This window comes from Elephas maximus, chromosome 8 (genome assembly GCF_024166365.1).
Source record: "Elephas maximus indicus isolate mEleMax1 chromosome 8, mEleMax1 primary haplotype, whole genome shotgun sequence".
In the NCBI taxonomy this organism is placed as follows: domain Eukaryota; kingdom Metazoa; phylum Chordata; class Mammalia; order Proboscidea; family Elephantidae; genus Elephas; species Elephas maximus.
In genome coordinates, this window is record NC_064826.1 from 20468370 (window position 1) to 20494998 (window position 26629).

The 26629-nt window shown below is 41.3% G+C and overlaps 1 protein-coding gene across 2 annotated transcripts in view; it reads right to left on the reverse strand.

Moving 5' to 3' along the window:
- NRF1 (nuclear respiratory factor 1) overlaps positions 1-26629 on the reverse strand; it is a 158517-nt gene that overhangs the window by 37384 nt on the left and 94504 nt on the right. For both annotated transcript variants that reach the window (XM_049893065.1, XM_049893066.1), the window contains 4 exons: positions 14126-14284; positions 13187-13384; positions 12503-12604; positions 3558-3715 (listed from right to left, as the gene is read on the reverse strand). In XM_049893065.1, coding sequence (XP_049749022.1) covers positions 3558-3715; positions 12503-12604; positions 13187-13384; positions 14126-14284 — 617 coding nt within the window. The remainder of the gene's footprint in view (positions 1-3557; positions 3716-12502; positions 12605-13186; positions 13385-14125; positions 14285-26629) is intronic.

Genomic DNA, 26629 nt, shown 5'->3' on the forward strand with positions numbered 1-26629 from the left:
TAATATTTATCAGCATCTCTATATGCAAGGGCTGTACCTTGCAGAAGGACTTGTTTAAGAAGGAATGTGAGTCTAGGACAGCTTAACCAGCTTCAATCAATCACAGTATCACAACAAATACATGATGCCATCATTTCCTCTCCTCTCTGGATGTTCAGGCTGAACAGCTCAACTTTTCAAAGCTGTGCTGCTCTGTCCTTCACTTATTCCCTCTGATTCCCACCCTGCCTCCTTTCTAAAAGTGCTGATTTATTATTTATTTTGAAAATTAAAATTAACACAGGTTTCAGATTTTTTCATGGCAATTCCTCCCTACTCTCTTTGAGTTGTTATAAAGCCAGGGAAGACTAAAGGCTTTACAGCATGGCTGAAAAACAGGTCTGCCCTGCATGTGTCCTAATCCCTCTCCCCCAACAGATGAAGGGCCCCTGCGTCTTGGTCCCCACCTGCCTTGGTCCCCACCTGCCGTTGCATGCAGCCTGCCTCTCCCTTCTCACCCTCTGCCCACACCTGCTGTTTACAGTGAACAGGGTTGCAGGTGATTACTAGGGAGCCATGCTTGTTCCACCTGTACCTGAGACCTAGGCAGACCATATATACAGGGCCAAGGTAGAAAATCATTTTGTTACCACAGGAACAAGTACCAGCTTTCTGTGTTTCATTTAGACAACTTCTAACAACAAATTCTGGGGAGAGGCTGGGAATGCCGGGGAGAAAGTATGCCAGTGTGCCTCATCCCACACGTAAGCAAACACCAAGGGCTTTTGTCTTAGATGAAAGGCTCCTGACTAAAGCATCAGACAGTGGAGTCAGAAAGCCCCCTGATGCTCCTCTAATAGCCTGCTACAGTCTCTAGACCGTTCTGGGTCAGGCTGGGCTTCTCCACCTTCCGCAGAGGCTGTAACACCCCATCCCCCGACACTCACTGGGTGTTGAACTCTGATTGCAAACAGATTTCAACATCTCCTTACTCCTCCTCCACGCCATACTGAACCACATTCTCCTTCTTTCGGAGTAAACACTGTAGCCACCTCAGCTGCATCTGAGTTTGCTAACAAGCTCTCTGGGGAAACCATTACACTCTTACCTTTGGAAATAAGCCCTGGCCCTCTCAGCAAAGGGAGCCCAAATGCGTTTCATATTTTCCACTATATTCAGGGTTCCCAGGACACTGACACTTCACTGGAATATCCAAGGTGCTGGCTGGAAGCCTCAATGAAATCGAGTCCTGCTGGTCTTTCATGGTGGCCTGTCAGGCCCCAAGTTACAGTGCGGGTGACCAGATCAAAGGGAGACAGGTTCTCACTCTGGCCATGCCTTTCAGGAAGTTTATCTGGTTGTTTTCTCTCAAAGGAAGGAGTGGGATTGAGCCAAAGTGTAAGCAACCAAGTAAGACTTTCATGTTACTGAAAAGAACATGGTCTAATGGCCCAGGTCACTCGCAGGAGAACAGCTGTGCGTGTGTTTCAGTTTTCTGTATTTAATCCACCACCAAGTCCTGGCCATATTTCCTCTCCATTCTTACTATTTCGTTTTCCAAGGCATGCCTGGACTGACCCTTCCTAACTGGTCTTCTACTTCCAGTATCTTCTCACTGTAATCAATTCTGAATTGACTAATGTTAAAACAGAATTTAAATGATAGTAACTATAATTTGTGAAGTGCTAACTATGGGCTAGGTACTTGGATAAGAGTTTTATATACACCATCTCACTGAATCCTTTCAGCTCTCTGTGGTGAGTGTTAGCTCCATTAGAATGATGAGGGAACTGAGGCTTGGGGGTTAAGTTTCTCAAGATCAAATGGCTAGTTAAGTGGTGGTGCTCGGATTCCAACCTGAGCCTGTGTGACCTCAGAACCCTCTCATGTACCACCACGCTCTACAGCCTCATGTAAATCTTTTGGGCACAAACCCATCACGGCTCACTAGTAAATACCACATCCAATCTAAACTTCAGCTGATCTGAATATTCTGAGGGAGGTGATCTCTCCTTCTGGATTTCTACAATGTTTGTAGTCTACACTGCACAATTCAACAGTGATTTACAATCTGAATAATACTGTTGGCTAAGTGTTTTACTTAAAACCAGTCTCCCTAATAAGAGTACTTTGGACATGTTGTCAAGAGGGATCAGTCCCTGGAGAAGGACATCATGTTTGGTAAAGTACAGGGTCAGTGGAAAAGAGGAAGACCCTCAACGCGATGGATTGACCCAGTGGCTGCAACAGTGGGCTGAAGCGTAACAACGATTGTGAGCACGGCGGAGGACCAGGCAGTGTTTCATTCTGTGGTACACAGGGCCACTATGAAACAGAACCGTTTCGACGGCACCTAACAAGAGTATGATTTCTTTGAGAGCAGAGATTATGTCTTAAGATGGATATATACATAGCACTATTATAGCCTTACCTAGTAGAGTAAGTTCAATGACTACCCGAGACTGATAGCTACTGTGGGTAGTGCCAACAGCAGCTGATCTTTACTATATGCCAGGCACTGACCTGAGGTCTCACGCGCATCAACTTATCCTGTTCTCCCAACACCCTTACAACGCAGGTACTTTAATTACCGTCCTTTACAGAAGAGGAAAGCATGGACTTTGAGAATAAACTATATGAGGTCACATGGCTAGTGACAGAGCCGAGATTCAAACCCAGGTAATCTGGCTCCAAGGCCCATATTCTTAACCATTAGTTAAAATGCCTGGGTCCACTGAAAATAAAATTGTGACAGGAATGAAGGCTAAGAAGAATGGTATGATCTTTTCAACTCTGTTAACACTGGTGGAAGGAACTGAGCAGGGAAGATTACAGTGTAGTTTTGGAAATGACCTCTTACTGGACTACCCCCATACCTGAATTAAAAAACTTCAAATTATTTTCCCAATAACCCAAAACTTATTTCATATTGAAGTCTTTGATAAGCAATGGAAATAAATTTCCTGAAAAGCCAGTAAAATCAGCTCTTGACGTGCTTGAACATGGCTGAATAACCCCATGGCCAACAAAAGCAGTTTCCTTTACGGGAATAAAAGGACAATTAATCCTGAAGCTTTTTGATCTGTTAGGTCATTTCTGATCCCTTTAAAGCAGGGGCTCAGAGTCTGGTAAAAACTCAAACCTTGCCACTTTGGGTCTGTTAATGGGCACAGAATAGGATTAAGTCAAGGGCCGACCAGCAGGCTTGATGTGGAAGTCAGAAAGGCTGGACTGCTTGCTGGAGAGTGGTTAGGGTGGGGTGAATGAGGCCTGATTAGAAGCCAATCTGCAATATTTTATCGGCTGGGAGTGTAAAAGGGAACCCTGGTGGTGCAGTGGTTGAGTGCTTGGCTGCTAACAGAAAAGTCAGTGGTTGGAACCCACCAGCTGCTCTGCTTCCATAATGATTTATAGCCTTGGAAACCCTATTGGAATAGACTCGATGGCAATGCGTAGGTTATAAAAAACTCCAATTTCCACTTCTGACAAACTAAGATACAGCATTTCTCTTTAAGGGCTTCAACCCCCATCCAGGGAAGATACGTGATCCTCATTCACGCCTCCACCCCTGCCTCTACCTGTTGAGTGCCATGGTGACCGTAGCTCCCTGCTGCATCTCCTGAGAAGCTGCCACTGCAGCCTCTGCCAACGATGCCACGGCCTGAGTGGCCTCTGACGCTTGCGTCGTTTGAATGGTCATCTCACCTCCCTGTAACGTGGCCCAGTTTTGTTCCACCTGAGGCAGAAAGAACATGACAATAAAAATTCAAAGCCACAAAAATGGTTATGATTTTTTTTTTAAATCATTTTTCTAACAAATTGCTATGTGCTTGGTAAAATATGCATACATTCACATATGCTTTTAAATTTACACGACTTACAATGTACAAAACAGGGTATTTAGTATGCTATCTTTTATGTAAGAAAGGAAGGGGTATAGAGAATACATTTGAATTTGTTTATATTTACATAAAGAAATTCTGGAAGGACACACAAAAGAAACCATTGGAGTCTGTTTGGTAGAGGGTTGTAGGAACAGGTTGGATGGGGATGGGAAGCAATACTTTCCACTATATACATTTTTTCCTACCGTATACTTCTTAATATTACATTTTTTGATCCGTATCAATATATTACATACTCAAAAATTAAAAATTTTAATAGACACTAAAAGTAATCATAAAAAAATTCAAACTCTACCAAAGGATATATAATGCTGGTAGGCCAGGTCCTCTGCTAAGGTAACTACTGTGACCTATTGCTGTGTACCTTTGTAGAGATATTCGACTTACATACAAGCGGATTTACAGAAGCGTACATATACACCCCTATTTCCCCTTTCCACTATCCCCATTTTAAAAATGAAAATCATAGCATATTCTACATATCTTTAATACAGCTTGTTTTTTTCACAAATAATACGTCTCTCAAATGATTTCATCATGGAACATATAAAAGAGCTTCATTTGTTCACGATTCATAATCATGCCAGCACAGCATTGTTTTATTTAATCAGCTATCTTTAATGGGCATTTAGGTGGTTTCCAGTCTTTTGCCATTACAAACAGTGCTGTGATAAACATCCTTATATATTAATTATTGTTGTTGTTAGGTGCCGTTGAGTCAGTTCCAGCTCATAGGGACCCCTATGTACAACAGAACGAAACACTGCCCCATCCTGCACCATTCTCATGATCGCTGTTACGCTTGGGCCCATTGTTGCAGCCACTGTATCAATCCATCTTGTTGAGGGTCTTCTTTTTTGCCGACTCTTCACCCTACCAAGCATGATGTCCTTCTCCAGAGACCGTCCCTCCTGATAACATGTCCTAGGTATCAGACCAAGTCTCGCCTGCCTCGCTTCTAAGAAGCATTCTGGCTGTACTTCTTCCAAGACAGTTTTGTTCCTTCTTTCGGTAGTCCATCGTATATTCAATATTCTTTGCCAACACCACTACTCAGAGGTGTCAATTCTTCTTCAGTCTTCCTTATTCACTGTCCAGCTTTCACATGCATATGAGGTGACTGAAAACACGGCTTGGGTCAGGTGCACCTTAGTCCTCGAAGTGACAGCTTTGCTTTTTAACACTTTAAAGAGATCCGTTGCAGCAGATTTTCCCAATGCAATGTGTTATTTGATTTCCCGACTGCTGCTTCCATAGGCCTTGATTGTGGATCCAAGTAAAATGAAACCCTTGACAACTTCAACATTTTCTCCATTTATCATGATGTTGTTTATCGGTCGAGTTATGAGGATTTTTGTCTTCTTTATGTTGAGGTGTAATCCATACTGAAGGCTGTGGTCTTTGATCTTCATCAGTAAGTGCTTCAAGTCCTCTTCACTTTCAGCTAGCAAAGCTGTGTCATCAGCATAACGCAGGTTGTTAGTGAGTTTTTCTCCAATCCTGAGGCCCCATTCTTCTTCAGAGTCCAGCTTCTCAGATTATTTGCTATACCTATTCAATCTAGCATCACTAGATTGAATAGGTATGTGAAAGGATACAACCCTGGCACACAATTTTTCTGACTTTAAACCCCTTGTTCTATGTACAGGTTCCTCATGAGCACAATTGAAAGTGTTCTGGAATTCCCATTCTTTGGAATGTTACCTATAATTTGTTATGATCCACACAGTCAAATGCCTTTGCATAGTCAATAAAACACAGGTAAACATCTTTCTGGTATTCTATGCTTTCGGCCAGGATCCATCCCTGGTTCCACATTCTCTTCTGAATCTGGCTTGAATTTCTGGCATTTCTCTGTCAATATACTACTACAACCGCTTTTGAACAATCTTTATCAAATTTTTACTTGTGCGTGATATCAATGATATTGTTTGATAATTCCCTCATTCTGTTGGATCACCTTTCTTTGGAATGGTATGAATATGGATCTCTTCCAGTCAGTTGGCCAGGTAGCTGTCTTCCAAATTTCTTGGCATAGACGAGCACTTCCAGCACTGGTATTCTGTCAATTCCTGAAGCCTTGTTTTTCGCCAATGCCTTCAGTGCAGCTTGGACTTTTTCCTTCAGTACCATCGGTTCTTGATCATATGCTACCTCCTGAAATGACTCAATGTCGACCAATTCTTTTTGGTATAGTGGCCGTGTATTCATTCTATTCTTCTCTGATGTTTTGTATTTGAGTCTATTTATAAGATAAATTTCTATGGTAGAACTGTAGATCAATGGTATTTCATATTTTTATTTTTGATGGATACTGCCAAACACAGCAAATACATATTTTTTAAAAATAATTTTTATTGTGCTTTAAGTGAAAGTTTACAAATCAAGTCAGTCTGTCACATATAAGCTTATATACACCTTACTACATACTCCCATTTACTCTCCCCCTAATAAGTCAGCCCACTCCCTCCTTCCAGTCTCTTCTTTCGTGACCCTTTTGCCAGTTTCTAACCCTCTCTACCCTCCCATCTCCCCTCCAGACAGGAGACGCCAACACAGTCTCAAGTGTCCACCTGATACAAGTAGCTCACTCCTCATCAGCATCTCTCTCCAACCCACTGTCCAGTCCCTTCCATGTCTGATGAGTTGTCTTTGGGAATGGTTCCTGTCCTGGGCCAACAGAAGGTTTGGGGACCATGACCGCCGGGATTCTTCTAGTCCCAGTCAGACCATTAAGTCTGGTCTTTTTATGAGAATTTGGCGTCTACATATTTTTTAAACATACCAAAAAACACATTCCTTTTAATTGGAGGAATTACGAAGATACTAAAAAACAAAAACAAAACCCCAAACCACACAAAGACATAATCACTGATGCTGGAGCAGATGAGAGTCCGCTCTGTTAGATCTAGCACTGGTTTCTCCAGCTCAGCAGTACCGACATTTCTGCGTAATTCTCTGTCTTGGGGGCTGTCCTGCACATTGTAGAATGTTTAGCATCATCCCTGGCCTCTACCCCTAGCTGCCAATAGCGCCCTTCCCTGGTCATGACAATGAAAACGTCTCCAGCCGAGGCCCAGTGTTCTGGAGGAGAGGGAACCAGATTGCCTCCAGTTGAGGACTGCTGATTTTGGCAGAGTGGTTTGCATTTACAGCTGTATCTGGCAACTTCAGTCTGTTTTGGCCAATAAATACTGTGTGGCTAATTGTCTCCCTCAAAAAACAAAAAGCAGCAAGGGCAGTGGAAGCAATCTCTAACCAGAAGCATGGTGGGTGGTAAACAAATCAGCAGACTTGGACTTCCGGTGGCCTCTGGGATCTAGGCTGCTGGCTGTGCTTGGGAGCACCTGCGGCACCCATCTCACACCGCGGGGCCTAGGGAGCCCCAGGTAGTGGTGATCTCATGGCTGCAGACCACTTCTGTGTCTGCAACAAAGTGCTGCAAGCTGTAGGAGTGGCAGCTATTTCAAATCCCCCCGCGATTTGGGTGACAGGTTCTATTACTATGCTTAGATTGTGATAGTGTGTCTCAAAATTTTTGTCAAAAGCCTCTCCGAGAACAAGAAATTCCTTTACACTGCCTTACTATTTGCCCAGGTTCTCACGGGCAGTAGAATGTGCCAGCAAGCCTTCAGGGCCGGTCACTACAGAGATATCCTATTTCTTTCCTTTAGAGCTGCAAAGTCCCCACTCAGGAACTCACAAAACCCTTGCTTCCCAAGGTTTTATCGCTTTGATCTCATTACTCCAATGAGCATCACTGTGAACTATGCCACTTTAGATGGCAAGCTACACTGTCCATTCTTAGATGACCAATGATTCCACTGGAAACACTGGCTGAAGCTGGGCAGCACAGTAACCTATTGCCATCAATAGGGTTCTCTTTCCAGACCCACCCTGCTAGTGAGGCCCATTCCATAGCCACCCCTCTCTCCCAGGCCTGGCCCAGTACACCTCTCCCAAGGACTTGTACTCCAGTGCAGCAATTCAACATACACACACTTAGTTGTAACTATATTTGTAGCATAAGAGCTTGGCTGCTAAGCAAAAGGTCGGCAGTTCAAATCCACCAGCTGGTCCTTGGAAACTCTGTGAGGCAGTTCTACTTTGTCCTGTAGGGTTGCTATGAGTCAGAATTGACTCTATGGCAACGAGTTTGGTTAATTTGGTTTTATATCTATAGCTGAAGCTATATTTGTAGTGAAAACAGTATCTGAATGTTGCCATATACAGTATAACTTAAAACCCCACAACTTAAGGCAGTTAAATTATATGACAAGAATATGGCAGTAGTAGAGAGGGAAAAGGAAGAAGCAGAAGAGATTTCTAATCAGAAATATGACAGGAGATAAAGAAATATGCTTAGGTTGGACACTTCTTAGAATTCGATGCATTAGCTGTGCTTGCTTGAGCTCTTGTTGGGCTCCCTTCCCATCTGTTGGGAGCCAATGTGTGGTTGTCCATGCTGGAATGTCACCATATCCCAAAGAAAGGGCCATAAGCCCTAGGAAGGGAAGAGACTCGGAGCATGTACCATTAGTTTCTATGCTTTTCTGAGAGACACACTAAAACGAAGCCCCTCAGACTGCGGCTCCTCTTCTCTGTGCAACAGCCGCCTGTGCTGTTCCAAGCTTCCACAACCATTGCACTGCACATGTGGCTCCGCTGACCCAAAACCAACTCCCATCCTTCCATCCTGTTGTCTCGCTATCCTCCCTTATAGCTGACCTCAGGTGTTACTCTGTTGGGAGATGTTTCTTGTGAAAATCCCACTCCCCACAGTCCAAGTTAAGGACCTCTCTGCAGTGCTCCACAGTACCCTGAGCTTGTTTCTCCCAGATCCCTTCCTCATTGCAGCTGTTCTCTGACGGTTTTTCTCCATCAACTGCGTGCTCCCTGAGGGAAAGGGCGGTCTCTATTATCTGTATGGACAGTGGCTGGCACAGGGCTCAGAAAATGGTTTACTGAATGAATGGGTGAACATACTCCTATATTCACAGTTTCTTACTTGTTCTTCAGCCTATGTACTTCAGGTAAACTAGTAGTCATATAAAACCCACCTATAATGAACCGTGCAACTTCAGAACTATTATATATGTTGATGGCTCAGTTTAAAATTCATGTCGTCTGTCTTTGTATCTTGGTATTTTTTTTTCTTCTTGGTTATTTTTTTCCTTCTAACAGGAATCACTTATATATCATTATTATCAGATACCATTCTATTTCAAATTTTGACACATGTGACACATAATGCAATTATACAACATATCACCAAATACCAGCTGGTGGTCTATCATACCAAAAAGACCCCCAAAAACCAAACCGACTGCGGTAAAGTCAATTCCAACTCATAGTGACCCTGCAGGACAGAGTAGAACTGCCTCGTAGCGTTCCAAGGAGTGGCTGGTGGATTAGAACTTTGATTAGCAGCTGAGCTCTTAACCACTGTGCCACCAGGGCTCCCATCTTATCATACAACAGAATAAATTCTCAAGTCTATCTGTATTTATAAATATGCCATCAAAGTTAAAATTATAAAAATAATGTCGCTGAATTGTACGTGTAGGAATTGGTGTATATTCTGCTGTGTATAGGCTCAACAGCAAAAAAAAAAAAAAAAGAAGAATTTAAAAATTGTATAAATATTTTAAAATCAACATACAGTTCATTCCATATTATTTTGAAATTCTTTCCATGTTTACTTATAAATGTCTATGTAACTTCTTCTGTGTTCCTAACTAATTTTTAACTAATTAAAGCTAGATAGTTTTTTCTTTGTGGTAATCAGATTATTAGGTATTCTCTGCACAAACAGAGCATTCAGTAAATAGATTTGGGAGACCACATCACCTAAAGAGACAGGTTCCCAAAGATCTTCCTCAGGAATATAAGTAAACATCACTGGACATTGAAGGCAGTATGGTCTAATGGGTCAGAGCTCTCACTGGTAAGTCTGGGGTAACAAACTAACCTTATAACCTCTGACCCATTGCCATCGAGTCGATTCCAACTCATAGCAAAGATAGTGTTTATTGGGGGAAAAAGATTCTAAGTACAAGGGAGCAGCGTGTGCTCCTGGGCCACAGTGGCATTGATGCGGTCTTAGCTACCTCATGTCAGTGAGATGTTTGAGTAAATACGTTCTTACAGTTCAAAACTAACAACTGTGCCAACACCTAAGGCAAACAGAAACATTATATAATCTAAAATGTGTTAGCACTCTCTGAGATAATCTATGCTTCCTTTCTTCATGATCTCATTTTTGTTTCATTGGAAGTGTGAGAAGATTTAGGTTTTTTTTTTTTTTAAATCCGACTGAGTTTGGGTATTTACCAAAAGGCTATTAAAAGTTTCTACATGCCATTCACTCAGCTTTACAACTGATGAGTTAAAAATGATGTTAGTGTGCTAAAAAAGCCATAGGTGTGTGACTGAGACTTATGGTCACTTAATGAGCCATTCATACTTTTCACGGATTTTTGAATAAACTGACTACCTCTGTATGTGTGAATTTATTTAGTAAGATGGTTTTCAAAGAATCTGTCCCTGGAGAAATGTTTATGAAGCGCAGTTACTTTTTTAAATAGCACCAGGGAACATCAAACCAGTAGGAAAATATGGTCGATAACAACTTTGATTAAGCCAAAAAGTGACAAATTGCATAAACGTACCCACCACTGTCTTCTCTACCTCTTTTACTTTTTAAGGCATGTCCTCTGGTTTTAGTGTTCTGGAACTGCTGAATTTTTCCCTCAGCTAACCCATACCCTTTTATGATGCTTAAATAATTTTAAAAGTTAATGTCCTCAACTGCTGTGACCAAGATCACACTAGAAAGTCCCAGAGTGGGAGAAAAATGTAGAACAAAATCCAAATCCATAAAAAAGACCAGACTTGCTGGTTTGACAGAGACTAGAGGAACCCCCGAGACTATGGCTCTTAGTCACCCTTCTAACTTGGATCTGAAGCCACTCCCAGAAACCAACTTTCAGCCAAATAATAGACAGGCCTATAAAATAAACAATAACACCTGTGAGGAAAGTGCTTCTTAGAACAATCAATTATAGGAGACCAAAAGGGCAACCTTTGCCCCAAAAGCAAAGATGAGAAGTCTGGAAGGGGCAGTAAAACTGGACGAATAGGAATGGAAACTCAGGGTAGAAATAGGGAAAGTGCTGGCACATTGTGGGGATTGCAACCAGTGTCACAGAATACTCTGTGTATAAATTACTGAATGGGAAACTAATTTGCTCTGTAAACTTTCACCTAAAGGACACATACACACAAAGTAAATATCCTCTTGACTTTTCTACACTGAAGAACCAAATGCCATCTCCTGTCCCGAACCTTCCCAGCCTCCCTAACAGGAAGTATTCTCTCTCTCTGAAGGCATAACCACTTGACAGCATCTCTAACCTCCTCCAGCCCGGGCCAGAGCTCATTTCTGTACATCTCTCTCTCCTGCCTTCGACGGAGTCTCTGGGAGCATGGTTCCCACGTAACTCAACTCTACATGCTTGACACGTCCCCGTGACATGGCAGGGGTTCATTATGTGCTGGCTGACTGGGGAGCCCATGTGTGTGCCCTCCTCTCCACCTCACTATCAGTGCTCACCTTTTTCTGCGGGGCACAAAGGAAAGTTACTTTATGGTGTGCTAGGTGGAACAAGGGTTTTGAACAACGGTGAGGCAATACTTTTAGATTTGTGATACTGCTCTTCAACATTTGTTGGGTATTTTTCAAACTGCAGGAGTATACCACACTAGCATCTTTAGGGGAAAAGCCCAGTCACTTAATGAGCCCTTTCCTGAATCTTAACTGATGGCTGAAAGCTCAGAGCCTAGATAATGTTTTTTAAACACACTACCCAGCCTTAGCACTTAACTCTGGGACTTTGGGTAAGTCACCTAAACTCTACACATCTCAGTTTTTCCTAATTTATAAAATGGACATGACAACAGGACCTATATACTTCATAGGGCTGAATGTTTAGTTCAGTAAGTGCTCAGTAAAAAAAAAAGTGCTCAGTAAAGGTTAGTAATTCTTCCTCTAATTATTTGAACCAATTCTCTAACCATTTAAAAACATTCCCTCCCAATGTCTCACAGCTACCTCCATTTCAGTAGGGATGGGTTCTCCTATAAAATCCTCTCAAATGTATGTTTAACAAGTAATAAATCATATTCTACTGATTTACAAATATACTTATTCCTTCAAAGAATGCTTATCCTAGTCAGCTGCTTTTAATGATCTAATTTTTTGCACAAAGTCCAAAGACAAAATTCTCTGATCTTCACAGCATAAAAGTATTAAATGCATAAACCCTTTTCATTGTGTATTACACAAAATGCTACATTACAAATGTAAATCTCTGAGCTCCTGGCAGGTAAGTCTGTGTTACAATGACCCATGAATTTCGACTGTTACAATTAATATACACTGTAACATTCTTTACAAAATGATCATGGTCTGGTGTTTACAAAGTTTAAAAATAAAATCATGCTACAGACATGTAAGCTCTTTACAGTCTCTCCATCTTTGGCCCCTCCCTCCTCCCTCACTTACACACTGAAGTGAGTGTTTAAATGAAGAGCTGCAGGTTGAATCCTGTTCTTACCTCACCATCAGTCACAGCAGAGTAGTTCACTTGGGCAACGGTGACTGTGGTTGGCAATTCTGAAGCATCAGCCAATGTGGCTACTGTTGCCCCTGTACCAACCTAAAGAAAAACACAGAAAGCGATATGTGTCAGTAAGTGAACCTTCCTGCCTCTCCTTTACTCAGAAGTTAAGATTCATTTAATTCCAAACTCAGTACAGGTAACAATATGCCCAATGAAATGAGTTACTAGAATCATATCTCAGTGACAAACAGGAGTATCAGAGTTTTACCTCAACCAAATAAATCAATGTTAGAGGAGCCATCATGGCTCATCGCCAGCCCCAGTGTCAGTCAACCAATTTTCTACTCTCACACCATCTATCAACAAATTGTGTTTTACCTCAGAGAAAATATTCCCTGGCCACTGACAGAGTGAATCAGTAAAAAAAAGAAGTCACTTTAAAGTGCTAGCTGTTTTTTATTTTGGAAATGTCCAGGAAAGTTATCCATAGTTCTGTATTTAACAAATGTGGCCCTTTTAAAATATTCTTCAGAAATTAACTTCAGGTAGGAAGAATCTTGGGGTTGGGGAGCTATACAAAGATCATACAAGAGTTTGAGCAAAGAAGACTTTCTCTAGTCTGATGTTCTGATTGACCCATCTCAGACACCACAACGTGGTCACCAGAGGTTCACTCACCTGGATAAGTGAGACAGTGCCATCAGGGTTACTAAAGGTCTGGACGACAGTCTGTGATGGTACGAGATGGGCTATACTATGTGTGGTTGTGGCCTGTGTTTGTGTTTGCTGATCTTCGAAAGCATACAAAAGGTCCTCCCGTCCATGCTGCTTATAACAGTTTTTAACTATGGTCCGTAGTGCCTGAGTCCATGAAACCTGCCACAAAAAGACCAGAAAAGCACATTAAGTCACAAAGAACTTTGGTTATTCAGTCTCACTATGGAATAAACAGTTGCTTATTTATCAAACCAAACCAAACCTCACAGACAGTAAACTCTCTTGGGATTATTTCCTGCAGACCAATCCTACCACAAAGAAACTCAGCACCAAGTAAGTGTCCCACCAGCTTCCTTCCTGATCAAAGTCTGGTTTAGCTTTTGGGTTTTATACGCGATTCCAAGCTCAGGCCAAACCCTAAACTTCTCACAAAGGAAGTTAGTCTGGTCAAGAATTTTATACAAAGATTCTCAGTAAACATCCAAGCTCAATGAAAAACAAATATGAAGAAAAAGGAAGCAAAAATGTCTAGCTTAGTCTCTCTTCTTTCTGAAAAGTTTATCAACAGACTCACTTGGTAGACTTCACATTTCTTTCATTCCACGCTATTTACATTTTTCAACAGTGAGTCTAAGTCTTCAAAGTGATTAGCACTTTTACTTCTAGTTTTTTCTGGTTCATCCAAGCAGCTCATAACATTAAAACTGCTCCAAAGGCAACTATGAAGAGAGAAGTGTAAATTCACGGACCCATCCAAGTCTTCTCTTTACCGTGATGGAGTGATTTAATAGTAAACATCTTTTGACTATTACACACAATTTTTTTAGACTTTTTAGCATAAGAAGCAAAAATGACAAAACCTGGGGTGGCTGATAACAGAATGGAAAAGGGGCAACTCACCCTCTGTTTTTGCTCTTCTGTGCGGACGTCGCTCCGGACATTTGCCCATGGGATATCTTCAGGCCACCAGATGGGCTTGCAGCTTTCTTTCCCCCAGCCTGGCTTTCCCCGCCCTGTGGAGTACTTGAGCATCTCTGGGATAAATGCCCGAAGCTGGGCCTGGAAGACAAGAGCGTAGGCATCAGTAGCCACGAAAGACATGTGAGATGTATTTACGTCCCCCGCCAAATTCCAAGATTATAAAACAAAGAGCTTTCCTGGAGAGTCCTGAGAATTCCGAATGTGACTGATGAGAAGCCAATATTTTCCATCGGTTACTATAGCTCCATGGGTGCCTGAGAATCATACCTATAGTGGTAAAGTATACCTTAAGCTGCATTTCACAGACCTGTTCCTATAAAATCAAGAATACTTGTCCCCAAGTTTCATTTCTGCATCCTAAGATACTACTGGTCCAATAACTTATTTCCCTTCCACAGTCTCTATGCATTTAATATAATAAACAGTCAAGGTGTTTTCAGCATTGTTCTGGAGGTAGTAGCCAATGTAATTAGATCACTGAAATAGGGGAGGAGCAGGAAAAATCACTGCGTGTAGAGGACTGGATTGTGCATCTGGAAAGCCCCAAACAATCAAATGAAAAATTTCTACAAATAATGTGAGCTGTAAGGCAGTTGGCTACAAAACATATAAAAATAAGCTTTTTATTTAATAAAAAGGGGAAATAACCCTACAACACTTCTTGGAAGTTTCTAGTAGGCTGGGCCAATGTCCATGGGTGTGACATACATAGTGAAGCATGTGTGATCTTATGCACATTATGGACTTTTCTCAGATTTAGGCGACAAATCAAATCCAAGCTATACACATTCCAAACCACAGAGACAACTGCCATGCTTCATCTCCTAGCATAGTGCCCACTCTGTGCGTGCGGGGGGAGGGGGCAGCATTATGTGAATATTCTTAATTGCTGACAATGATTTTTGGTAAGAGAAGCAATTTACCAAGTTCTAATCTTAAAACAAGAAGCCCTGGGGGTGCGGTGGTTAAACGCTCAGCTGCTCACCCAAAGGTCGGCAATTTGAACCCACCAGCCACTCCGCGAGAGAAAGACATGGCAGTTTGCTTCTATGAAGATTAGAGCCTTGGAAATCCTCCAGGGTAGTTCTATACTGTCCTATATGGTCGCTATGAGCTGAAATCAACTCAGTGTCAACGGGTAATGGGTAAGCTTAAAACTCCTTCCCAGGCCCACTGCTTTCCTTTAACCTGGTGGCCCTTTTAACACTCCAGAGATAAACTGCACCCCCCAGCTGAGGACACATGCCTCTGTAACTTAAGACCAAAAAGACAGGACGTTTTAGCAATGTGACAGACTCAAGGGCGTGGGTTTGTAGCTGTAAAATAGAAAAAAAAAAAACAGAAGTGAGAATACTTAAGTATTAATGAGAAAATGAGTGTAGAAGCATTTTTTTATACTGAAAACTCTATGTGTTAGGTGTTCTTGTAATTCTTATTATTATAGTAAATACTAAATAGTATTTATCAGAAGATTAGACCAATTGCTACATAACAGGGACTCTTCACCTAAGAAAGGTGGCTCTGGCTGACAGTGTTTACATCATCTATTCTTGTGCACAGCCGGCCACCTTACCTCTCTTTCTAAGCACCCCTCTGCCAGACAGTCTCCCGCCTACAGGATAGGATATAATACACTCCATATATATATTTGGCTCTGCGGTATCCAGCATCAGGCTAATAGAAATGTATCCCTCTGCAAACCCAGGCTGTCAGCTGGCTCATGAGGTCACTCCTTCAGTTATTTTAAGAAAGTGCAACTCAAAGTCATTTTTCCCTTTATCCTGGCTTCTCCAGAATATTGTTTTCCATCTTAAGACACACGGAAAAGGAAAGGGCTTACTCCTCATGCATAATATTTATGTTTCTTCTCAGAAAAAATAACGGCGTTCTCAAATACATAAATAAACTGATAGCACAGACTTTTACAAACTTCCTTTTCTTTTAATCTCATTAACAGCCTCAAAAGTATTCATACCTAGGCGAGTCTGGAAAAAAAAAAAAATGAAGGCGGCTAAATATCTCTAAATTAACCAGAGACTATAAAGCCTACAGAAAGAACTCACTGCAGAGAACACTAAGCTGACAGAATCTGCTTGAATCTCTCTTGGAACCCCACTGCGGTGCAGTGAATTACTTAATATGGCCCTTCTAGCCATAGTTTTGGAGCCCTGGTGGCAAAGTGGTTAAGAGCTTAGGCTGCTAACCAAAAGGCTTGCAGTCCGAATCCACCATCTGCTCCTTGCTAATAATGTAAATAAGGTGCATGGCACTATTGTGGGGGTGGGACCACGCAAATAAGGTGCATGGAACCATAATGAGGGGATTGGTCAGTTCTGCCATCTCGCTAGGCTTAAAATGAGCCATCCCAGAGGCGGGAACGGAGGATCTCAACACCACCAAGAAAAAAGAGCTGGGAGTGGAGGGCACCCTTTGGATCCAGGATACCTGTGCTGAGAACCTCCTAGATCCAGGAGACAGAGAGAGGAGCTGTAACACGGAAGACAGTAAGAGATGGCAGTACAAGACAGCAGGAATTAGGAGACTAGCACAAGACAACAGCGGTGGGGCTTCCTGGCCCACAGAGCAAGAAGCTGAGTGCCTTGGGCCACGAGGCTTACTGGCGGGGTGGGGTGCCTCTGGACACTTACCAGCAGAGCTAAAAGAGCTTTGTTAACATTTTCCAGAGCAGGGCAGGGGCCAGGCGGAGAGGCCAAGGGGCCAGAGAGAGGTGTGCCTGCAGGCATGGCTGAGAAGAGGCTGTCCTTATCAAAGAATTGTATCCTGAGCATTCCCGAACCTCAGTTGTAACCTATTACTTCACTAATAAACTCTATAATCATGAGTATTGTCTGTGAGTTCTGCGTGGCCACTGCAAGGAATTATCGAACCCAGTAGAGAAGTACAGAGTGCCGTGGGAGGAATGGTTGGTATCAGAATTGGTAAAAAGGAGAGAGGGGGAAGGCATGTCTGACTTCCACCTCATAGGAATTATCCTTGGGCTGTTGAAATTGATTCTCCTTCCCCCTTGTAAATTTAGAGGAGGTCAGATGTTGCCCTTACCGCGCCATTTTTATATTATTAAATTCTCTAGTTCTGATTTGCTCAGCTTCTGACCTCTTTTCCTATTTGTATCAATAGTTTCCAATGCTCCCCAGTTTTGGGTCACCTGGGCACCTGGTTGTAGACCGCTTTCATCCTCAGCCTTGCTTTGGCTCTGTCACACCAGCATTTCCACTGAGTTCCAATAACTCATTGGTTACTGGAAATATGGGCACAGCATCAGCCTATTGGTTCAAACTCCCACCCTACTCTTTCTTCAACCTCTTGTCTTCTCAACTTCTTTTGTCTTTGTCAGTAGAAACCCACTCTCCTTCCCCAGCCACCCAAGCTCACAATGTCAAAGTTATCTTTCCCTTTCTTTTAACACTCATCTAGTCACTCCTTGCAAAGTTCAATTCTTTCTTCTTTGACATGTCTGCGGTGTCCACTCCTTCTTTCTTTCACCCCTGCTTCTGAGCCCAAGGTTGGGATTGCTAGTGTATCCTTCTAATTGGCTTTCCTGCAGAGCTCCAAGCTCTCCCCTCTTTCTCATCCCACATTGCCTTGCCAGATACACTTTCCTAAATGCTACGTGACTCCAGTGCTCAAAAACCTTCAAATGGCCTTTAACTACCAGTTACTAAACGAGATTCCTGTCCTGCTCCTCCCTCAGGCCTGCCGCAATCTGGCCTCACCCTACATTCAGCTCCCACTGACTCGCACCAGGCAGCTTTGGTTCTCATTCAGCAAGTCTCTGCACTGTCTTAGGAACTGTGAGCACATTCCTGCCTCTATGCCCTTACTTGACTTACTCCCCTTATTTGTCTCTTTTCTCATGCTACTATTCAAATGCCACCACTCATTCCTTAATGCCCAGCAAGTCCTACATTCTTTATGAAACACATCTTGACTACCTCTCAAGTCAGCTATTGGTATACATCAGTGAGAACACGAGCTCTAGACTTTGAGTTGGCTCTGAATACCATCTCTCTCTCAATCTCAATTTTCTCATCTACAAAATGGTAGTAATAATGCCCATTATACAGGGTCAGCTGAGAGGGTCAGAGATAGCAGGCAGACACACAGTAGCACTGAATCAACAGTGGCTTTATTATTATTACTTCGATCATCATCCTTTCTCGGCAACTCCTACAGCGTTCATACTTTTACCATAAAATTTAAAGCTTAAATTACATACTGTCCAATTCTCTAGTTATTTCATGGAAGTTTTATTAGGGACCATGTGTCTCCTACAGTAGGTGCATGATACCCATTTGGCAACTGATTGATAATTCTGATTTTATAAGGAGCAAATGTGTTCTTTTTCAAAACAGGTGCTTTAATCATCTACTCTCCAAATCCATTAAATAAAATACAATGATTCCAAATGTAAAACAAATGAGGATTCCGAAACAGCATGGCTTTAAACCAACAGTTCTAATCTTGAATCTGCTATTGAGTTTCTCTCCAAGGCTAAATGTATCTATTTGCCAAAATGAAATATTTCAAAGATAAATGAGATTATATTTTTAAACCAGAGAAATTAAAGAGTCTGCTCTCCCAAATCAGAGAAATACCAAACTTTCTGAAAGTTTTCAAACACCGAACACACACTGTGATGTCCACAAAGACATTCATCCTCAGTTTTTCGAGATGGGCTACAGTGGCAAGAAGGAAGGAGGCTAAGGAGTGATTATACATTTTTTGGGTAAATAGGGTTGTAATGAGAATTAAGACTGTTAGAACCAAGAAGGAACGAAATGATCACGTGGGCCAGTTCCTTGCCTTGGGAAAGTAAGCTGTTACCAATCCATTTCCAATGTATAGGTAGTTTGACTTGTTCAGCTGGATCCTTGAGCATTTAAAAAAAATGTACAGGCAGATCAGTAATGGAATTGTCAGAAAATGTGTCTCAAGGGCAACCATAATTAGAGAAAGAAAAGGGGTAGGAAACCTCTCAAAGATGTTTTATGGACTAGAAACCTCTGGATGTGAAATGTTTCGAATTCCCAGGAAGCAGATGCTAGAGGCTAATATGAGAGGCAGGAGAAGTGAAAACAACACAAAGAGAAGGCTAAGTTCACAGGCAGAAACCTCACCAAATTATATGGAATGGAACCAAAGTGAAATTAATTGCTGGTGTACAAGTTCTAATTCAGAGACAGATCTTAGCTTTTTAAAGTGCTATATTATCAATGACACGCAACTGTCCCCACTTCAAAAGGTCAAAAGCATCTTCTGTAAAAATTCATTTTTAAGTTTACATTTTGGGGATGAGGTGCATTACTTGCTTTTAAATGTATAGGGATAATGAGACTTCACTGAAAAAGGCAAGTTTGCACCAGCTTATTTCTGTGCCTGTCTCAGATAAATAGTGCTAAGGCTAACCTGTTGCTGTACAGTCAATTCCAACTCATAGGGACCCCACCGAACAGAGGAGAACTGTACCATGGGGTTTCCAAGGACTGCCTGGTAGATCTGAACCGCCAACCTTTTGGTTAGCAGCCAAGCTCTTAACCACTGCGCCACCAGGGTTCCGCTAAGGTTACAGGGACTATTAATAAAGGAAAACTAGCTGTCCAGTGTAGGAAGAGTTAAATGATTCCTCTCCTGAATTCAGCACCTTGCTCTCATTACCAGCTGGATTAATTACTGGTCCTGGAGACTTCTGGAAACCCAAGCCACTCAATGTGCTTGTTAAGGAAGGTCTGTCTTAATCCACAGGGGAGACAATCAACAGGGTCAGCAGAGGTAAAGCCTAACTTCTCAGGCTGTACTTTAATTGGCCTCGAACAAGCCTTCCTGGCCCCTCTCATTGCGACTTAGGGCTCTATGTGGGCTTGTTGCTGTCAGGAGCCGTCCAGTCAATCTGAACTCAAAACAACCTCATGTGACAGAGCAGAACTGCCCCATAGGGCTTCCTAGGCTGTAATCTTTATGGGGGCAGGCTGCCAGGTCTTTTCTCCCTCTGGGTGGGTTTGAACTGCCAACCTTAGAGTTAGCAGTCAAGTGCTTAACCCCTTTGTGCCAATGGAGCTCCTTCATGTGGGCCTGAAGTGTCCAAAAGGAGCCCTGGTGGTGCAGTGGTAAGTGCACACCTGCTAACAGAAAGGTTAGTAGTTTGAATCCACTAGGGGCTCCAGGGGAAAAAGACCTGGAGATGTGCTTCTGTGAAGATTACAGCCTAGGAAACAGTATGGGGCAGTTCTACTCCGTCATACAGGGTCCCTGTGAGTCGGAATCCACTCACCTGCAGACAACAACAACAAAGTGCCCCAACTGGGCCAGGAAACCCACCCCAAACTAGCAAGTAGCAAAAAATGCTACTCCTTCCAAGGCACATTCAGCAAAGAAAAAGATATCAAATTCATGCCAGTGACAGTCAAAAGTAAAGATTATGTGGAAACCACAGATGGTTTTAAAATAAAATTCCAAAACACTAAAAAATTTAATCCAGCCAAAACGAAACAATAATTCTTACAACGCTAAAATCTGCCACTTGTAAATTCCATTAATTCCTCAGTGTCCAATACTGTATTATCCTGACACACTCCCAGACACCGTCCTCCTCTCATCCTCTCTATCTCTGCTCAGTATGAAGCCTGATCTAGGGATTCTGAGGCTCCTGATGTCCATTTAGGCCCAATTACCAAGAAAAGGCCTTTTAAACCAAAATGTTTGCCAACTCCACCTCTACTAAAGGGACTAGAGAATCTGCAATAAATTGAAAGAGAAACAGACATGCACACACACAAAACCCAAACCTGTTACCGTTAAGTCGATTTCAACTCACAGCAACCCTATAGGACAGAGTAGAACTGCCCCATAGGGCTTCCAAGAAGTGGCTGGTGGATTTGAATTGTCGATCTTTTGATTAGCAGCCTGGACTCTTAACCACTGTGCCACCGCTTAAAGAAAAGGCAGCTGAAATCAAACCGTGTTGAAAGGTGATGTTTTCCATAGCCCACAGGAAAACAGGAAGAAGGCAGGGACAGAAAACTGGAAAATTTTCAGACTGTGGCTTCATTATTTTAATTTAAAGTTATGAGCTTCCAGGTTGACAGGCTTGATTATATTCAAATAAACATTTAAATAGCATTCAAAAGCTAAAGCAAAATAATTTTTTGCTGACTTTTTGGAATGACGTGTACCAACAACCTTTGTTCCGAGAGACAATGACGGTGACGCTCCCTCAGGAGCAACGCTAACCCTTCCACTCATCCCCATTCCCTAGTGCCAGGAGGAACACTGGCCTCTCTTCATCTCATTTCCCGTAAAAACACATTCAGATTTTAGAACACACAGGAAGGGCAGGCTTGGAAAGAAAGATAAGTAGAACTTCAGAACTGGTGAGTCTGAGGGACAGCCAATCAAGACATCTTTAGACTGTTCCCTCTCAAGCCAAAATTTCTGCTTCTGTATCTCCCCATCGCCCTCAACCTACCAAATTGTTTCCCCTCTCAATCAAATGCTCTTAAAATTCCGCCTTTTTTTTCCAAAATGTTTTCATCATCCCAAACACAAACCAAGTATCCCCATTCCCTTCCTCCTTCCCTCCAGCTTCTAGCAACCACTAACCTGCTTTTGTCTCTATGCATTTGCCTATTCCAGATATTCATATAAGTGAGATCATACAGTAAGTGTCTGACTTCAGTGAGTATAATGTTTTCAAGGTTCATCCACGTCATAGCATGTATCAGAATTTCATTTCTCTTTATGAAGTAACATTCCATTGCATGTATATACCACATTTTGTCTATCCATTCATCTGTTGATTCTTGGGTTGTTCCCACCTTTTGGCTATTGTGAATAATGCTGTAATGAACACTGATGTGTAAGTGTCTGTCTGAGTCCCTGCTTTCAGGTCTTCTGGGTATATAGATAGGAGTGGAACTGCTGGGCCATAGGGTAATTCTATGTTTAACTTTTTGAGGAGCTGCCAAACTCTTTTCCCCAAAGACAATCCACCAGCAATAGATGAGGGTTCCAGTTTCTCCACATCCTGGACAACACTAGTGATTTTCTACTTTTTAAATAACAGCCATCCTAGTGGGTGTGAACTGGTATCTCCTGGTTGTAATTTGCATTTCTAATGACTAATGTTGTGGATTATCTTTTCATGTATTTATTGGCCATTTATGTGTCTTCTTTGGAGAAATATCTAGTCAATTTTTTAATTGGGTTGCATTTTTGTTGCTGAGTTGTAGCAGTTCTTTATAGTCTCAGTTTTAAGCCCTTATCAGATACATGGTTTCCAAATATTTTCTCCTATTCTGTAGGTTGTCTTTTCACTTTCTTGATAAAGTCCTTTGATGTACAAGAGCTTATAATCTTGATGAAGTACAATTTATCAATTTTTTCCTTTGTTAATTGTGCTTTTGATGTCCTATCCTCTCTTTGAAGTAATCTCAGATTGGTCAGTTTTTGTCAGCCTATCCTAGTTGTAACTCTTCTGTACAAAAATTTAAATAAAACAGATAAAACCAGAGAAAAGTCCTCTTTGCTGTCCATTCTCCCCAGTCCAGTTTCCTGTCTAGAGGGAACCACTGGTATTAGTCTGACAAGAATTCCTCCTATGAGGCCAAATTGTATGCATTTACATAAATATATGCTGGGAAGGTACAATTTTATGTGATTATAAAAAGCACAAATGGTACCATATTGTACATATTTTACCACAATCTGCTTTTTCCACTCAGCATTTTGTCATAGAGATCTTATGCCAGTACAACTAGAACAACCCGTTTTAACGGTTGCAGTCTGCACTGCACAAACCTTCTACTTTCTTTAACCATTCTCCTATTGATCAACCTTTGGGTTGTTTTCAATTTTCTGCTCTTAGAGACAGTGCTTGTACATACTTCTTTGTGAGCACGTGTGAATATTCTCTAGGAGAAATTCAGAAAAGTGGAATTGCTGGTTAAAGGGTACATGCATTTAACGTTTTAAAAGATACTGCCAAATTGTCCTCCAGAAAGATTTTACCAATTGCACTGCCACCAACAGTGCACAACACTCTTTTTTCACACCCTCCCCCACATTTTATATTACCAATTTTTCTTGTTTTGGGTCATCTGATGTGGGGGGAATGGCATCTTAATTTAATTTTCATTACTAATGAGGCTGAGAATCTTTTTATACGCTTCATCTATTTTTCTAATTATCTTTTTATTAATTTGAAGGAAATATTAATCTGTTCTGGATAGTATTTGTCTATTATATAAACTGAAACTGTTTTCCTAGTCTAGTTGTATCCTGAGTATGGAATCTATATGGCTATTCCCTTCTCTAAGTATCCCTGAATATACCCTTATTCTTTTAGTCTACTCAAAATGTGCTTACTATGTTCCATTTAAGAACACGTTTTTATTTTGTTATCTATATTCTCTTAATCTTTTCCTGCCTGCCTAATGTTTTACGAAACATGGCGTGGCATCATATACATAAACACTTTTTGATAATTTTAGACAAGAAGAAAAACCGATTTAGTATAGAGATTCTGACACCTGAGTAAGGAGCAGCAGTCTGGAATTGCTCTCTACAGCAGTGGCTCACCACTGGCTGCACATTGCAATCGCCTTGGGAGCTTTACTACAGATGCCTGGATCCCATCCCCAAAGATTCTGACTTAATTGGTCTGGAGTATGGCCAAGGAGCCCTGGTGGCACAGTGGTTAAAGCGCTCAGCTGCCAACCAAAAGGTTGGCAGTTCAAACCCACCTGCTACTCCGAGGGAGAAAAATGCGGCAGTCTGCTTCCGTAAAGATTTACAGCCTCGGAAGCCCTATGTGGCAGTTGTGTTCTTTGTCCTATAGGGTCGCTATAAGGCAGAATCGACTCGATGGCAGTGGGCTTTTGGTTTGGAGTATGGCCTAGGCGTTAGGATTTGAAGTTCCCCAAGTGATTCTAATATGCAGCCACGTTTAAGAACCACTGAAATATTTTAGCCAATCCTCCTTAAGGGGTTAAAATACCATTTTTTCTAATACTGTAGTGCTTATATTTGGTTTAGTGGAATAAAACTAGCATCACCAATCAGTGGTTTAGGGAACTACTTTGGCCAAGAATATCAACATTGCTTTGTGCAAGTCAAAACACTTCCTTCTTGATACAAATAAGAAGGCTTATAAGCCACCAGTTATGTTACATGAGGTAACTCCGCTCGTAAAACACATTCCACCAGAGTTCTACATATCAAATGCAAAGTCACTGCCCAAAACCTCGGAATGTAGAACTACAGGTGAGCTACTAAGTCTTCTCTCTATACACATCACAGGTAAGTACAGGTGCCCCTTTGGGGAACTTACAGCTAGAGGTTATCATGATCAAAGGGCTCTGCTAAGAAGCCAGACAGGCAGAGGTGATGATCACCATTTCTGATTACCTTCATGTGATCAATGACTACTTTTCAGGGGGTGTGCATATTTACATGGTGAATCTGTTTGAAATTGTATTCCCTTTAATACAAAAAATATGTGCTGGATTTAGACACACTACTCCTACCTCCATCTGCAAATTTACAAGCACCTTCAATTGAGAACCCCACAGATGGTTCAAGAAACAGGGCAATTAAACGGGGATGGTTATTTTCACATTCTGATAATTTTGTACCTGTTCACAGAGACTTGTATTTTGAAATCTGGTAACAGGCCTATTAATTTTCTGATCCAATTTACACTGTCAAAGTCCCTTTGCTAGGTTGTGTACCTGAAGGTCTTGGTTGAAATAAATTTTGTTATTTCTCATGTTCTAAAATAATCTAGTAATTTCCTCAACTGGATCAAAGATCAAAAAACCCTAACAACCAGAGATAAGCAGCAAAAGAAAAACTGATCTAAGATCGAAGGCAGTTAGTTTTACCCTGAATATTTACTTTACCTCAGTTTTTAATGCTAAAATAACATGAATTGACTATATAAACTTGATCCTAAGACTGGAAGACAGAAGTTGTGGTAAAGACAGACTATTAATTCCCAACATAATACAATCAAAGATTATAAAACTTGAATTTGATTCCCATACCTCAACATTCTAAAAAGTCTCAGAGCCAAGAGTTAGTTCACATACAATGACTCGACATACTGCAATGCCTCAGGGTCTCCATTAGGAGGTGTTCCTTTTTTTGGAATTACCTGCCGTATTTACATCACATTTTTTTAAGATTCTTAAGGGCAGCAACACTTTTTCCTTTCAGGATGGATTTGATTTTACAAACTAAGCAAAAGTCATTTGGAGCCAATGACTCCAATCATGTATCTCAAGTAAGATACATGACCAAAACAGGTAATAGAACTTTTAGGTTCAAAATACATTATGGCCTCAGAGTAATAAAAATTTTTTTCTCTGTGTCAGGAAAGGAAAACAACAACAACAACAAAAAAACTAGCTCCAGAGGAAACTATAAGAAAAATTTTAAAAATGTTTTAAGTAATTGCAATATCAGAAAAATCATGTGTAGATTTCTTGAGAAAAGAATGAGGATTACATCTACAGACATCTGTCTCCTTGTTGAGTTTTCATTCTCATCACTTTAGTCACTTTATACTAGGATTGTAGGAAATATAAAGTTGCTTTTAAAAATAAATTCCTAATATCAACTTGCCTCCTTGGGATTTATTTACTTGTCCTAAAAGTATAACGTAGGGGGAAAAAAAAAAAAACTAGCCTAGAAAGTTTTTGTTGGAGAGATTTTTTTTACTGTACACGATATTACTAAGAAAAAAGGTTTAAAATACTGACTTAATATTGAAAAAAAAAAAAAAACATTCATGAAGGGAAAGAAACAACCGCCTCAGTTTCCTTATCTGTAGAATGAAGGACCTGGATGGGGTAACCTCTAGTGTCCCTCCAGCATCCAATTCTGAGTTTACATTTCCCAAAGCGTTACTCTTACAAGTCAAGACTTAAACACGGGGATTCTATGTTTCTCTGCGTTCAGGAATTGGCCACTAACAGCTGTAAACCAGATTCCATTAAAAAACAAAACACCTGCATTTTTAGGGCTCAACAAAACAAAAGATTCTCAAGACTTATGGTAAAACAGCCTTTACTTGGGGGAGGGGAGCCCCACACATTTCTGAGCAATCCACGTCTTTTGTAGAAGCTTCCTTTCAATTTGTTTTGTTCACGTGTAAAATCTTGTTTAATTTTGCTTCACTGTCTTAGTCCCAGATGAGATTATAGACGTGTTCTGTTTGTTCATTTGTGATTTAGAGAATTAGATATAGTAAATAAATAGTTAAAACCTAGGCTGGTATTATAGCACTAATAGAGGCCCCTACACTTGACCTCCTTTTTGCTACCAAACCACCTCAGATTCAGCACTGAGCCAAGCAACTAAAAGGACCGTGGCAAACACTATGAAATCAGTAACAATAACAGAAGG